This window comes from Sphaerodactylus townsendi, linkage group LG01, assembly GCF_021028975.2.
Source record: "Sphaerodactylus townsendi isolate TG3544 linkage group LG01, MPM_Stown_v2.3, whole genome shotgun sequence".
Taxonomy (NCBI): domain Eukaryota; kingdom Metazoa; phylum Chordata; class Lepidosauria; order Squamata; family Sphaerodactylidae; genus Sphaerodactylus; species Sphaerodactylus townsendi.
Window position 1 is genome coordinate 94210933 of NC_059425.1, and position 13065 is coordinate 94223997.

The following is a 13065-nucleotide window of genomic DNA, read 5'->3' on the forward strand; positions in this document are numbered from 1 at the left end:
TATTTTTAGATGTGGAAACATTTCATAAAGACCTATTTGTAGATCTGCCACCATTGCTGCTATTTTTTAAAAATGTCTTTCTGTTTGGGGCAATTAATTTTTAAAAAATTAAAAAGAGAAGAAGGGCATAACTCATTCACCTATGTTGCTTCCAGCGAATTAACACAAATGTCTAAGAAATCCAAAACAACCCAGTCAGGTAGATAATAAACTGACCAGATAAGAACCCTAATGGTGGCCCCTTTCCAAGAGGTTCTAACCCAATAACTCACAATTATAGAATCATGAGGCTGTTAGAAGGTCAGGTTTAACTCCATTTTTTTTAAAGGCTCCACTAAACAGTTTAAGCCACTTAATCCAGGTTAAGGCTGTTCACCCAAATTGCTATACACATGAAAGCCCTGGAAATAGTAAAAGCACCCCCTTACTGGGAGAAAACATGTGTATTTGGGGGTAAAATATATATTTGGGATCTTTAACTCTATGTATGCCAAGGTGCAGCTTCAGACTAATACCCAAAAGAATGAGGGGGAATAATCTTTCTCAGAAACAGAAAAAGGATTTTAATTAACAGAAGAGAAACTAAATTATGTTGAGCAATAAAATGGAGTCATACAGAAGGGGAAAAATGCAATGATAAAATGCAGATATAATCCCCAAATCTATCCCTAATAAACTGCCTAACCAGGAAAATCAGAAAGGAGGAAGCAAGACCTTGGATTTGGAGAAAAAGGAGGAGGTGCCTCAGTGAGGCAGCTTTGAGAGTTGTTCCATGAAGCAATAGAAAGAGCAGAAAGCCAATCATGAAGCTGGGGCAACTGGATGAATCCAAACCAGCAACAAAAACTGGGGCCGAGGGATAACTTTTAAAACCTTTTTGCCAAGACTGAGGAGGGGAAAGAGAGTTGGCAATGGAATGTGAGATTGATAAAATTTCAATCTCTCCAAAGATGAGCTAATTTGAAAAGAAGGTCTTTCTTACACTGTGTAGGAGAGTCTTCCTTTTTTTGCATTGAAAGTGTCAACAGTATTTCCTCGGGGAGACCTGGAGTTTAGATATGTAAGTATCTATGGCTGGGCATTTGACATGATTGGGAAAGGGCTGTAGCCATCCTGTCCAGCACTTAAGACATGATGGAATTTGTCTGTCACTTATTGTTTTGGAGATCTGTTTGGGGTCATATGTTGAGGTGACATTGTCAGAGTGGAGGCTCTAAGGTCCTTGGTGAAATGGGCTCCAATTGACTCTCTCTTAGGATGGGCATTGCATGACTGATGAAAGAGCTGTCTTACATTCCTTACACCCTTAGCATGACTCATTGCCATTTAATATTAGTTTGATACAGACTCCCTCTATCCATTCTAGGCCCATGCTGAGATGTACATATGTACAAATGGAGTTTCACAAATAAATATCTTTGAAGCAAATGGTTATAACCATTCATTCACTTGGAGTAATTGAGAGATAAAGGTTCCATTAGTATGTATCGATAAGCACCCATCCATTAAAATGGAAATGGGTGCTGCTGATAGATACCAAAATTGCAGACAAATCAGTTTAACAGAATTTTATTCATTGCCGCTGAAACAGTTTGGACCTTGCCAATACATGCTCAAAACATGTAATCACAGACTGGCTAGGATTTTCATAAATGTGATATATAGTGTTCTTTGGTTTGTTTTTTAACTTTCTTACATGTTCTCTAATACCACATAATTTGTTTTACCTCAATCTGAGTTGTCTGTTCCCAGAAGACTGAGGAGAGCATGCTGTATGGCAAACCTGTGTTTCCCACTTTCCAAAAAGTGGTTAAAATAAATGTATCTTGTCAGTATTCATTTCCTAATGGGAAAATGTCTATGGGTCTGTTCAGCAGTAGGTTGACTTTTGTCATGTAAAATGTTGACCAGCCCTCAGTAATCATTTAAAAAATCCTGGCCTACCAGTGTTACCAGTTTCTAGGCAATATTGATTTTTTTTTCTTAACCCTCCTTCCATCTATTTGTTTAGGTGCCCCATTATATAGCAGTGTTTTTAAAAAGTGTGAAAAATAATGGCAAGGAGGAAAGTAAAATGAAGCCTGAGATGTTTTTGTTTTTAAAAACACTCTAGAAGGCAAATATTTTATTCTTGTTTTTTTCTACCATAAAGATTAGCAAAGAAGTATCTTTGAAGGAAATTGCTATTGTGGATCATTTACTTCGTGTAATTTAGCTTTAAAGCACCCGTTAAACTGAAAAGAGCTGTAGCTAGCAAAGGCCAGAGCTGCAGAGCAATTGGTCCAGCAGAATTCCCCCAATTGCAGTTGACACACCATGTACATGGTCAGTATTTGCATTTCATGCAATTTGTTTTATCTATTCCACTCTCCAGCATGACTCTCTCAGCAAACTTGCAGAAACATCAAATGTTGATCACAAATTATGCTATTCTTTTATTTGTGATGACTAAATAATGAAAAAACAGGACATAGGTCTCGTGACAAGTCGCCACAAACCTTTCTGAAGATTTTCACATTAATGTTTGACCAAGCTGAAAGACAGTGGTATTTTCCAGAAAGACAAAATATCCCGGGGGAAAAACGGGATCTTACATACCGAGATTTTTCTATCCCAGTTTCTCCCTCCGCACAGCAGCCTGTCAGCACGTTCAGGCCAGGAGGAAAAACTCCAGGTGATTATGCACAGCCCCCAGTTTATTTTCATTCCTTGCCAACGTTGCTGCGCATGCCCAAACTGTCCTGTTTTTCTGACGTTCTGATTGGCTGCAGGGGGCGAGGCAGGAAAAATAAACCAGTCCATCTCCCGTGGTGTTTCCATGGGAGCAAGAGCAGTGTGGTTTTTAAAAAAGAACTGCCAATTTATCATTTTTGAAAGCCATGGGATAAGGGAAATCTCATGGGGCAGGCCCAAGTTAGACCCAAAAGCCATGCAGAAGTCATGGCCAAGCCAGAATGTTTCAGCTCCTTTTCCCAGGATATGTGGTCCTTGTGGAAAATGCCACTGTAAGCCAGTAGCTGCTGGATTTATATTTCCTACACTGTTGTTGAATAAAAATCCCTGAAATAAGGCATTCAGTTGTACTGACATGTATGTTTAAGAGGCCTCCTAGTAATAGCATCCAAGCTTGGTGAGCAGATGGTGTGTGTGAGAGTTGAGAGAGTTCTGAGAGAACTCAGCCAGCAGGCTTCACATGCAGGAACGGGGGAACAAAGTAAGTCTTTTGCGGGCCCATAAAATTGAACCCCCAGAAGCAAAGTTCACCAAGCCTTGACGCTATTATCAGGAGGGCCTCCTGGAGCCACCTTGAAAGTCTGGTGCCTCTATCTTCAAAAATGTGCAGCCTGCTTACACACTCAGAAATTCCCCATTGGCTACAATTGAGCCAAGACACTGCAGAACAAAGAATCTTGGGCAAATTGTTTGGGGGGGGTGGCTGTCAAGGGTGCATTTGTAAAGCTAGTGACACCAAAATTTCAGGGTATCATCCAGAGACTGTTCTGGTTATTCTACCCAAGTTTGGTGAATTTTGGTTGAGGGAGGCCAAAGTTATGGACCCTCAAAGGGACCCCATGTCCTGTTAGTTCTCATTCGAAACAATGGGCGATGGGAGTCCATAGCTTTGGCCCCCCTGAACCAAACTTCACCAAATTAGAGTGGTATCATCAGGACAGTCTCCAGGTGATATTCTGAAATTTTGGTGCTACTAGCTTTAAAAATGCGCCCCCTGCAGGCCAAACATAAAAACGCCAAAAAAATACCCCCCAAAAGCCCAAATACCTTGCATTTGATTTCGTTCAGATTTGGGCAGGACATATTCGGACAATTTTTGTCTGAATATTCCCGAATTCACCCAGATTCGGGCTGAATCTGGTATTTGTTTCATCCACATCTCCAACCCTAACTGCACACTGTAACACTACAGTAGGGAAAATTGATAGATGCTTGTATTATATTTGACTTTGCTCTGTACTGGGCAAATAGTTCAGATGGATGGTTGCTGGGAAAACAGGTTACCGGTAACAGAAAAATGGGGCTTAAACCCCTCTCTTCCAATACTACAGTCTGAGTTCAAACAAGGACCATTTGATTGATTACTGTGGTGTAGCACATTCAAATTCTCATTCAACCATCAACCTCATTGGGTGACCTTGAAGCAGTAATAATTATTTGACCTAATTTATCTCACATATAGTTTTTATGAGAATAAATTGCTGAGAGGAAGACCATGAATGAACTTCTTGGATGAAGGACAAAATAACTGAACTAGAGATGGGCATGGGAGCTGCTTTATAACTTTCAAAAATTGGGCTGATTTGATCACAGATTACTTATATGTCAATACTAATGCCTTTACCAGTCTCCTGATAAAGACAAGCTTATCCCAAGAGAACTCCCTGTTTTTTTTACTTTCTCATTGCCTCTCTACTGGATAAACTTCCTTCTATTTGCTTTTTGTTGGTCTGTAACACTACATTTTCTGTGTACAACCTCATCTAACACTTTGACCCAATGTGTTGTTTTTTAAAATGAGGACAAGTTATGTGAAAGAAAAAAGGTCATTGCAAATCTGAAAACATTTTAATTAACTCTGGTACAATGAAGTCACCAAATCCTTTGGCAGTACTTTCTGACACCTCAAGAATGATTACAGTGTCATAGGGACACAATTCTTCAGCACTGGATCAGACACAAGAAGGATAAAAGTCTTACACTTGCATCACTATTCTAATTAGTTTCAGCAGTTTAAAGATCTGGTAGAAACTGGATAAATGAATCAGTATTTATTATTGCATTGTGATGTCAATGCAGTATTTCTGCTTTTATTTCCATTGAACATCATCATTTCCTTTCAGTTACAAGTTATTTATCGCAGCACTCAAAACATGGCCTGTTTTTATGTAAACCCCAAAGTTAGAATACTTCAAATTAGAAACTATCAATCTTGTGGGGAGGGAGGGAAGTTTAAGCATGTTGAACTTTCAGGTTGAGATCCCTGTAGTTTCCAGGGACTTGTTCCTAGTAAAGAAAAAATTCTACAAAGTATTTATTTCTGTGTTTATGTTTTCTGCCATTGTTTATCAGGAAATAAATTTACATGAGTATGCACAATTTTTTACAGCTAGATCATAGTGATGGCAACCATGCTGAAAAATGTATATTTTCTTCTTAAAAGATAAAATATTGGCTTTGTTTGGATGGAATAATAGATTACAAAGCTGAAGAGTTATTTAGTTCCACTTTATGGCCATTTGTTTCATTAAAATGGTTTCTCTCATTACAGGATGTACAGGGAACTAACTTAATGAATGGGTCTCAGAATCTTTGATCAATTTTTAGATCATTCATCATAACTACAGTTCCCATGATTTGTTGGAGGAAATCATGGCAGTTAAACTGGTATATAATTAATGAACACTTGTAATGTTCATAAGGCCTATACCAGCTGGCTTCCTCTGAACACATGCCTTATTTGTTCAAGTGTCATCCAGTGTCATCCTGTTATCCACACCACTGTAGAATGGTGGTACAGAAGTGATAACTGCTAGAGAAGTATCTCACCATGTGCTTCTGCTCAAATTTACATGCCCATTTCAAGGTTCAAGGTTCAAGGCAGTCTTTATTGGCATACAAAACAGAACAAAATTTCAAGGCAAAAAGGATTAAAAAACACAATTAAAATTACTGATTTCCAGAATAAAATTTACAACAGTTTCACAAAAGAGCACATCAGAACTGTTCAGGAGGTAGGGTATCTTATAACACTCTTGCCACTGGGAACATTGAAAGAAAATGGAATTTTGTGTGTATCTTATCATATTTAGGGCATACAAACAGAGAGCGGTCAAGTGTTTCAACAGTAACCAAATCACAAGAACAAACCCTTTTAGAATGTTCCATATTCTTAAATCTCCCATCCAAAAGAGCTGATGGCAACACATTACATCTTGCAGTAGCCAAGGCTCTCCTCTGTGTGGGATTAATCAGCAGATGAAGATATACTGCCATAATTCCATTCTTGCATTTAATTAATAATGTAGTGGGGGAACAGGTTGTCTTGGCTGCAAGAGTCAAGTTATGAAAATCAAGATCAAAGAGCCTGTTCCTAAATAGTCTGAAGGCTTCCATGTTTGTAAGCATAAGGAGTGATTCCAAGGGGAAACCAATTGCTTCAACCTTTCTAAGGATCAAAGTATACTATTCTGAAATAAAGTGATCTGATAACAGAGAGGGAATATAACTATTGGATCCCACTAGTCAACATTTTATGGCCCTTATCCATGCCAAGGTCTTTAGGGTTGTTTGGCCCGTCTCTATGCACAACACAGCATAAGGGACACGTCTGGGGAGCCCCATTAGTTTCCGAAGGAACTTTGAATGTAATACATTAAATGATTTATTTATTGCCGAAATCCAAATGGGAGAACTGTACAGTAACAAGGAGCCAATCCTAGCCTCAAAAACCTTCAGGGCAGCAGGAATGTATTGGTTGCCCTTACTATTAAAAAAGGGATATATTGCCGTAACATTAGTATGTGCAGAGATAGTTACTGCTTATTGCTGTGAGGACCATGCCAAATTATACCTTTAGCAAATGCCAAGATACTGGAAATATTTGACCTGTTCGATTTTGTGGCCCTTAATTTGTCAAGACGTGGGCTTCCAACTCTTGTCAAAAATGAGAACTTTAGTTTTAACATAACTAATTTCCAGTCTGTTCTCTTCGCAATAATTAGCAAAACTGTACATTAGGTGTTTAAAGCCAGTACTAGACAAGGACAATAACACTGCATCGTCTGCATACAACAGTAAAAGAACAACGGTAAGATGTAACTTAGGACTATGACCATTCACTGATGCCAAAGCATGAGGTAAATCATTGAGGAATAAATTAAATAAAGTAAGAGCCAGTATACAACCTTGTTTAACCCCACGGAGAGTACTAATTCTGTTAGGCCCTTTCCGCACGGGCATTGTATGGCGCCCTGGGGATGGCAAAAATGCCGTCCCCAGGGAGCCATTCGCACAGGGGGCGCAGCTGCTGCGCAGCTGCGCCACCCTCATGCCACCCAACCGGCGGCAAGCCGGTGTTTCCAGCATGCGCTTGGAAGCGCACTTTCCTGGAAATGCCGGCTGGGAGCCGCTGCCATGCAAACGGCAGTGGCTTCCAGGCGCTCCCCCCCACTCCCTCCCTTCACTTACCTGGTCCCCGGCCCTCCGGCACGTCGCTGAGGTCTGGGGACACGCCCCCTGCCCTGCGATGCAGCAGGCGCGCAGGGCAGGGGAGGCATGTCCCCAGGCCCCGGCAACACGCCGGAGGGCCGGAGACCAGGTAAGGCCACTGGGCGACGGCGCCCAGTGGCGCAGTCTTCTCAGTTCTTTCTAGGACCGTCCATGCGGACGGTCCCAGCGGCGTCAGGTCGGCGTCAAATACGCCTACCCGGCTGCTTCCGCCTCCGTGTGGAAGCGGCCACAGTTAACTGACCTTCACCGGAGCATCTAACTTGGCAAATAGTGTTGGCATACAACTGTTTGATCAGGAATAGAAGTCTGGGGTTGACATTCAGTGACCCCATCTTGTCCCACAGGAGATTTCTTGATACAGAATCAAAGGCTCCTTTTAAGTCAATAAAAGCAGCAAATAATTTAGAAGCCTTTGACATAGTATACTTGTTTGCCAGATGAGAGAGTACTAAGCAGAGATCCAAGGTTGATTTATTCCTACGAAATTGCTCAGGTCCAATAATTTTAGTTTGATCCAGCCAAGTTTGCAATCTAGTTAATAATAACTTTGCATAGAGCTTTCCAATTACCGAAAGTAGACTAATTGGCCGGTAATTGGAAGGATCAGTAGGGTCTCCTTTTTTGTAAATTGGTACTATTATGGCTAATCGCCAGCTGTTTGGGATAACACCTGTGTTACTAATTACGGTAAACACTGTCACCACTCCAGATCTGATTTCAAAATCTCCGGGATAATTAAATCTGGTCCAACTGCTTTTCCATTTAGACCACTAATCAAATCTGCAATTTCCTGTACTGAGACAGGGGGCCAGTCAGTCAATTCGAGAGAATCAGCCACTGGGCATCACGTTTCCAACTTGTCAGCATAAAAAAGGTTAGAAAAATATCTATGCCAATTAAGTGGAGACATTGACGAGGTTGATGTCAGCCCGAATTACTCAGTCCATTATTGAGGTACCAAAACTGTTTGGAATTATGTGTTGAAGACACATGTAGAAGTTGGTTCCACTTAAGTTCCGCTAGAGATTGCTGCTTATATTGTATACAAAGTTGAAGATAGTGCTTTAGATTATGAAGACTAGCAAGATCCATGTTGGAATTAGATCTTTGGAATGCCCATTTTTTATCAGGAAATTACTATGGAACCCTGTTTGTTTGGTGGGCAAATACCACTTGAAATCCTCAAAATATTCTGGTTCAGTGTATAGTTGTTTGATAGCATGTAAAGTTACTAATATTTGAATGAGTCCTGAGAACCATGTCTTGGTCAATTAAATTATCATCTGAGTTTTGTGAAAATTACAAGTTACCTTTCAAAGTTCAAATGAACACTGATGCTTCTGGTCAGGCCTGTGTCATACTTAGCCTGGCAGCTAGCACACCCAATCCAAGGCCACAGCTGTCCCGGCCCTTATCTCTGCCCAAGGCTGAGAAGGTTTCCATTCTTCTGCATGTAAGTAGTGAATAGTACTTAAACATTCCCCCTTATCTGCCATTTTTCATGAGGGGGAGCCGACTGTCTCATAGCAATGTCTCTGTTCTCACCATCCTTTCTTATGTGCTGTTTTGGGGATACAGGGGAGGGGGGGAATCATGAGTTGAGCAATGATGCAACTCACAGGTATAAACTGGGGTTCAGAGAGCAAAGCGGTAGCTTTAGCTTTCTGAACTTCGGGCTGACAGAGTTCCAATAAAGCTCTTGAAACTTTCCTGAATCTTCTTTGCTGACTGGAGTAACAGACCCTTAGGCCGTTTCCGCACGGCGGCGGAAACGGCTGGGTCGGCGCAGAATGGCTGGGACCGTCCGCACGGACGGTCCTGGGAGGAGGCGGGACATCGGCGCCGCGGAGCCCTGCCGCCCCGCCGCCCCGGCGTGTCCCTGGGCCTCCGGCACGTCACCGAGGCCTGGGGACACGCCCCCTGGCCCTGCACGCCTGCTCGAGCGGCGCAGGCCAGTGGGGCATGTTCCCAGGCCTCGGTGACGTGCCGGAGGCCCAGGGACAAGGTAAGTGCCGGGTGCGGGAGGCGGCGTGAAGCGAACGGCAGCGGCTTCACGGTGGCGTATTCCCAAAAAGAACGCTTCCCAGCGTTCTGGGAATACGCCGGCTGCGGGCCAGCCGGGCGGCGCGAGGGCGGCGCGGCGGCGCTGCAGCTGCACGCCCCGTGCGAATGGCGGCCTGGAGACGGCGTTTTTACCATCTCCAGGCCGTCATTTTCTGCCCATGCGGAAACGGCCTTACATTCTGTCACAGGTCTGCTCATAAGCTCATGAGGTAGCAACAGAGAATATGAACTGTATTGAAATGGCTTTGGTCACCTTGGTGGATGACCTGTGCAGAAGGATGGGCAAGCAGAGTGCATGCCTGTTAATTCTTCTGCACTGTCTTTTAGGATGGGGGCTGAGTGGCACTGCTCCGCAGTTTTTTCAGCCAGTAGGCTTCATGTGCAGGAGTGGCGAAACAAAATAAGCCTTTAGCAGGCTCATAAAATTGAACCCCCAGAAGCAAAGTTCACCAAGCCTGGATGCTATTACCAGGAAGGCCTCCTGGAGCCACCATGAAAGTCTGGTGCCTCTACCTTCAAAAATGTGCAGCCTGCTTACACACTCAGAAATTCCCCATTGGCTATAATGGAGCCAAGGCACTGCAGAGCAGAGAATCTTGGGCAATTTTCTAGGGTGCCTGTCAGGGATGCATTTATAAAGCTAGTGACACCAAAATTTTAGGGTATCACCCAGAGACTGTTCTGATGACACTACCCAAGTTTGGTGAATTTTGGTTCGGGGGGGCAAAGTTATGTACCTCCAAGGGGTAGCCCCCATTTCCTGTTAGCTTCCATTGGAAACAATGGGGGGATGGGGCATCCACTTTGGGTGTCCATAGCTTTGGTCCCCCCAAACCAAACTTCACCAAACTCTGGTGGTATTATCAGGACAGTCTCCAGATGATTCGTGGAAAGTTTGGTGCCGCTAGCTTTACAAATATGTCCCCTGTAAGCCAAAACACAAAAAAATCAAAAATACAAAAAATCAGATGGATCCGAATTTTATATCCAAATATGTTATTTGTCTTATTTGGGCATACAGATAATTTTAGGCCCGAATAAATCCAAATTTTACCAAATTTCTAGGGTACTGACCAAGCCTAATAGGGACCTACCTGTCCACTATTGTCATCTTTGGAGGTCCTGCTCTGGATGCCCCTGCTATCTGAGGCTAAATGGGTTGCAACCCAAGGAAAGGCTACTTTGGTTGTGACACCAAAACTTTGGAATCCTTTTATCAGGAAGACTCACCTTTCTCCTTTTATCACTGTTTTGTTTGGCATATTAGGGATCTCATCAAACTGTATAACTTTTCAGCCAACCCTGTAGAACTTCTCCAGGCATATTCCTTTAGGGCTGCTAAGTCAAGGACTTGAAGCTTCTCTGGGAATGTCCATTTATTACACTCCTGGAGATTACACAGTCCCTTAAAATTTATCAGACAGAAAAAATGACTAAAAATAGAGCTAACTATCTGTATCTCAAAACAAAATTATAGGAATTATTTCAGCTTACCCCTTGTTATGATGAGTAATTTTTTTCATGGTTATTGTAGCCAATAAAATTCTTGGAACAATTCATCTTATTGGGCTCACTTGGCTTTCTTTTTCTTCAAGTATATATGTGTAACTTTCTTTTTTCATCTCCCTTTTGAAAAGACAGAGCTAGAAAGAGAGATAAATATTGCCTAGATAATATGAAAGTTGCTGTAATTATTAGGACTATGTGAGATGTTTGATAACCGTTTTGCCTTAGGCTTGCTTTCAGCTTGGATATTCTGCTATCCACCCATACAAACATGCAAACTGGCATCTTATAGCACACTGTGTAAGAAATAATATGAAAATCCAATATTTCATAAGGCAGGGGATGAAGGCCATGCTAACAGATAGTTGCCAAAAAGGCTGTCTCCACTAAGAGTTTGGCGAAAGTGTTTTTGTCGGTTCATAATTACACAGAATCATGGGACATGCTAGAGAGCTCTCAAAGTCCCTGAAATGCTTATACCTGAGTCCTTCTCATTCATTAGCTGTTGATACTTCCTTTGGTTTTAGAAGAAGGTGACATCTTACAAAAAGCTCTTCATCTTTAATTTCTTTATTCCTTATTACTTATCTGTCACACTGTCACATTGTTATCCTGCCATTTCTCCAAGGAGCTTAGGATGATGTACATGATTCTTCCTTCCTCCATTTTACCTTCACAACAACCTTGTGAGATAGGATAAACTGAGGCCGTATCTGCACGGCCTTCTACGGCGACACCAGAGCAAAAGCCCAGGCGCTGCAACGAAAGCGCTGCTGCAGCGCGCTTAGCGGCGACCGATCTCTTCCTCCCCCCCAGGGCGTCAGAAGCACCCATGTCTTTAACCCTTTAAAGGGTTGTTGTTGAGGAAGATGTCGTCTTCCTGTGGGCTGATGCGAACCAGCCACGGGAAAACGGCTTTCTCCCTCCCGCCCCACTTACTGTGTCTTCCTGCGTCGCTGTGGAAATTAAGCATCGCCCACACTGTCCTCCGACCTCCAGAAGTGGGAGAATAATGGCGGGCACAACGCCCGCGAAGCGGCAATACAACAAAATGAAGCGGCTTTAAGCGTCCCGTCTTGGAGCCGCCCTGCCATCTGCCGACACTCCGTTGCCTGCTACGCTGCGCTGCGTCGCGAAACAGGCATTCCATACGCCGGCGGAACTCCTGCGTGATGGGAAGCGATGCAGAGCGCAACCTGAGAGAATGTGACTTACACAAGGTCATCTTGGAAGCTTCATTGTTGTGCGCAGATTTGAACCTGGATCTTCCATGTCCTAGTCCAATGCTCTGACCTTGACACGAAACCAATGTCTCTTCATCCTGTGGAGGAAAGGTTAAGACATAAAAAATTAAAATACAGTCTTTCATCCTATTGTTAGGAGTAGATTCTGAAATATTGTATAGGAAGGTTGTTGACTAATACAGTATATCTACTACTGTTTTGATAACATTTTACAATGCTTCTTAAGCTGTATATCCATCTCTTGTTGCTGCAATGCTGTGTGTTGTACTTCAAAAGGCAATGAAAATCATTTCTAAGCTATATTTCTGTATGTTTCTCTACTGTAGCTGGCTGCTCAGACTCCTTGATTAAAGAGCTGCATCACTTCAGAATTCTGGGTGAGGAGCAGGTGAGTTAACATCTGAAAGGCAGCGTCATGGTGTCATGAAAGATAGACGCTAATGAGACAGCTTCTTCTCTCTCTAGGGAAGCAGTGTGTGTCTCATGACCCTCTCAGTGCCCTGAAACTGGGGTGGGAGACACATACTCTCACAATCTCTGTATATGAGAGTATGAGCCTTCTTTTATTCTATCCATCAGCCTTGACAGATTATTAATTGGTACATCTGCTATCTGCCACAGCTTTTCAACTCAGGACTCCCATAGTAAACAGGCAGTGTAAAATGGCAGACAGATGAGCTGGAAGATGAAATCTGCCTAAAGTAAAGGATATCTATTGCTTGGTGTGAGTTTCCTATTTTCCACCCTTTTAACAACTTCTGGAGCACAGTCCTCAGATGCTGTGATCCCACTTGTTAATGGACAGGAGTTTTCCAAGCATATCATATGAGGTATCAGTTCAATGATACATCCTTTTACACATAATCATTCAGCCCCTCTTTTCCCCCTTTTAACAGCAGAGCTACTGCAGACTGATTTGGTGCCATCAAAAACATTTCAAGGGTTCTGCAGGATAGAGGCAAATTTTCAAGAAAGCACAGTTGGGAATCTGCGTTGCATCAGAGAT

At 42.6% G+C, this 13065-nt stretch overlaps 1 protein-coding gene across 2 annotated transcripts in view; it reads left to right on the forward strand.

Moving 5' to 3' along the window:
* PRKN (parkin RBR E3 ubiquitin protein ligase) overlaps window positions 1-13065 on the forward strand; it is an 896318-nt gene that overhangs the window by 749499 nt on the left and 133754 nt on the right. For both annotated transcript variants that reach the window (XM_048487681.1, XM_048487690.1), the window contains one exon: window positions 12386-12447. In XM_048487681.1, coding sequence (XP_048343638.1) covers window positions 12386-12447 — 62 coding nt within the window. The remainder of the gene's footprint in view (window positions 1-12385; window positions 12448-13065) is intronic.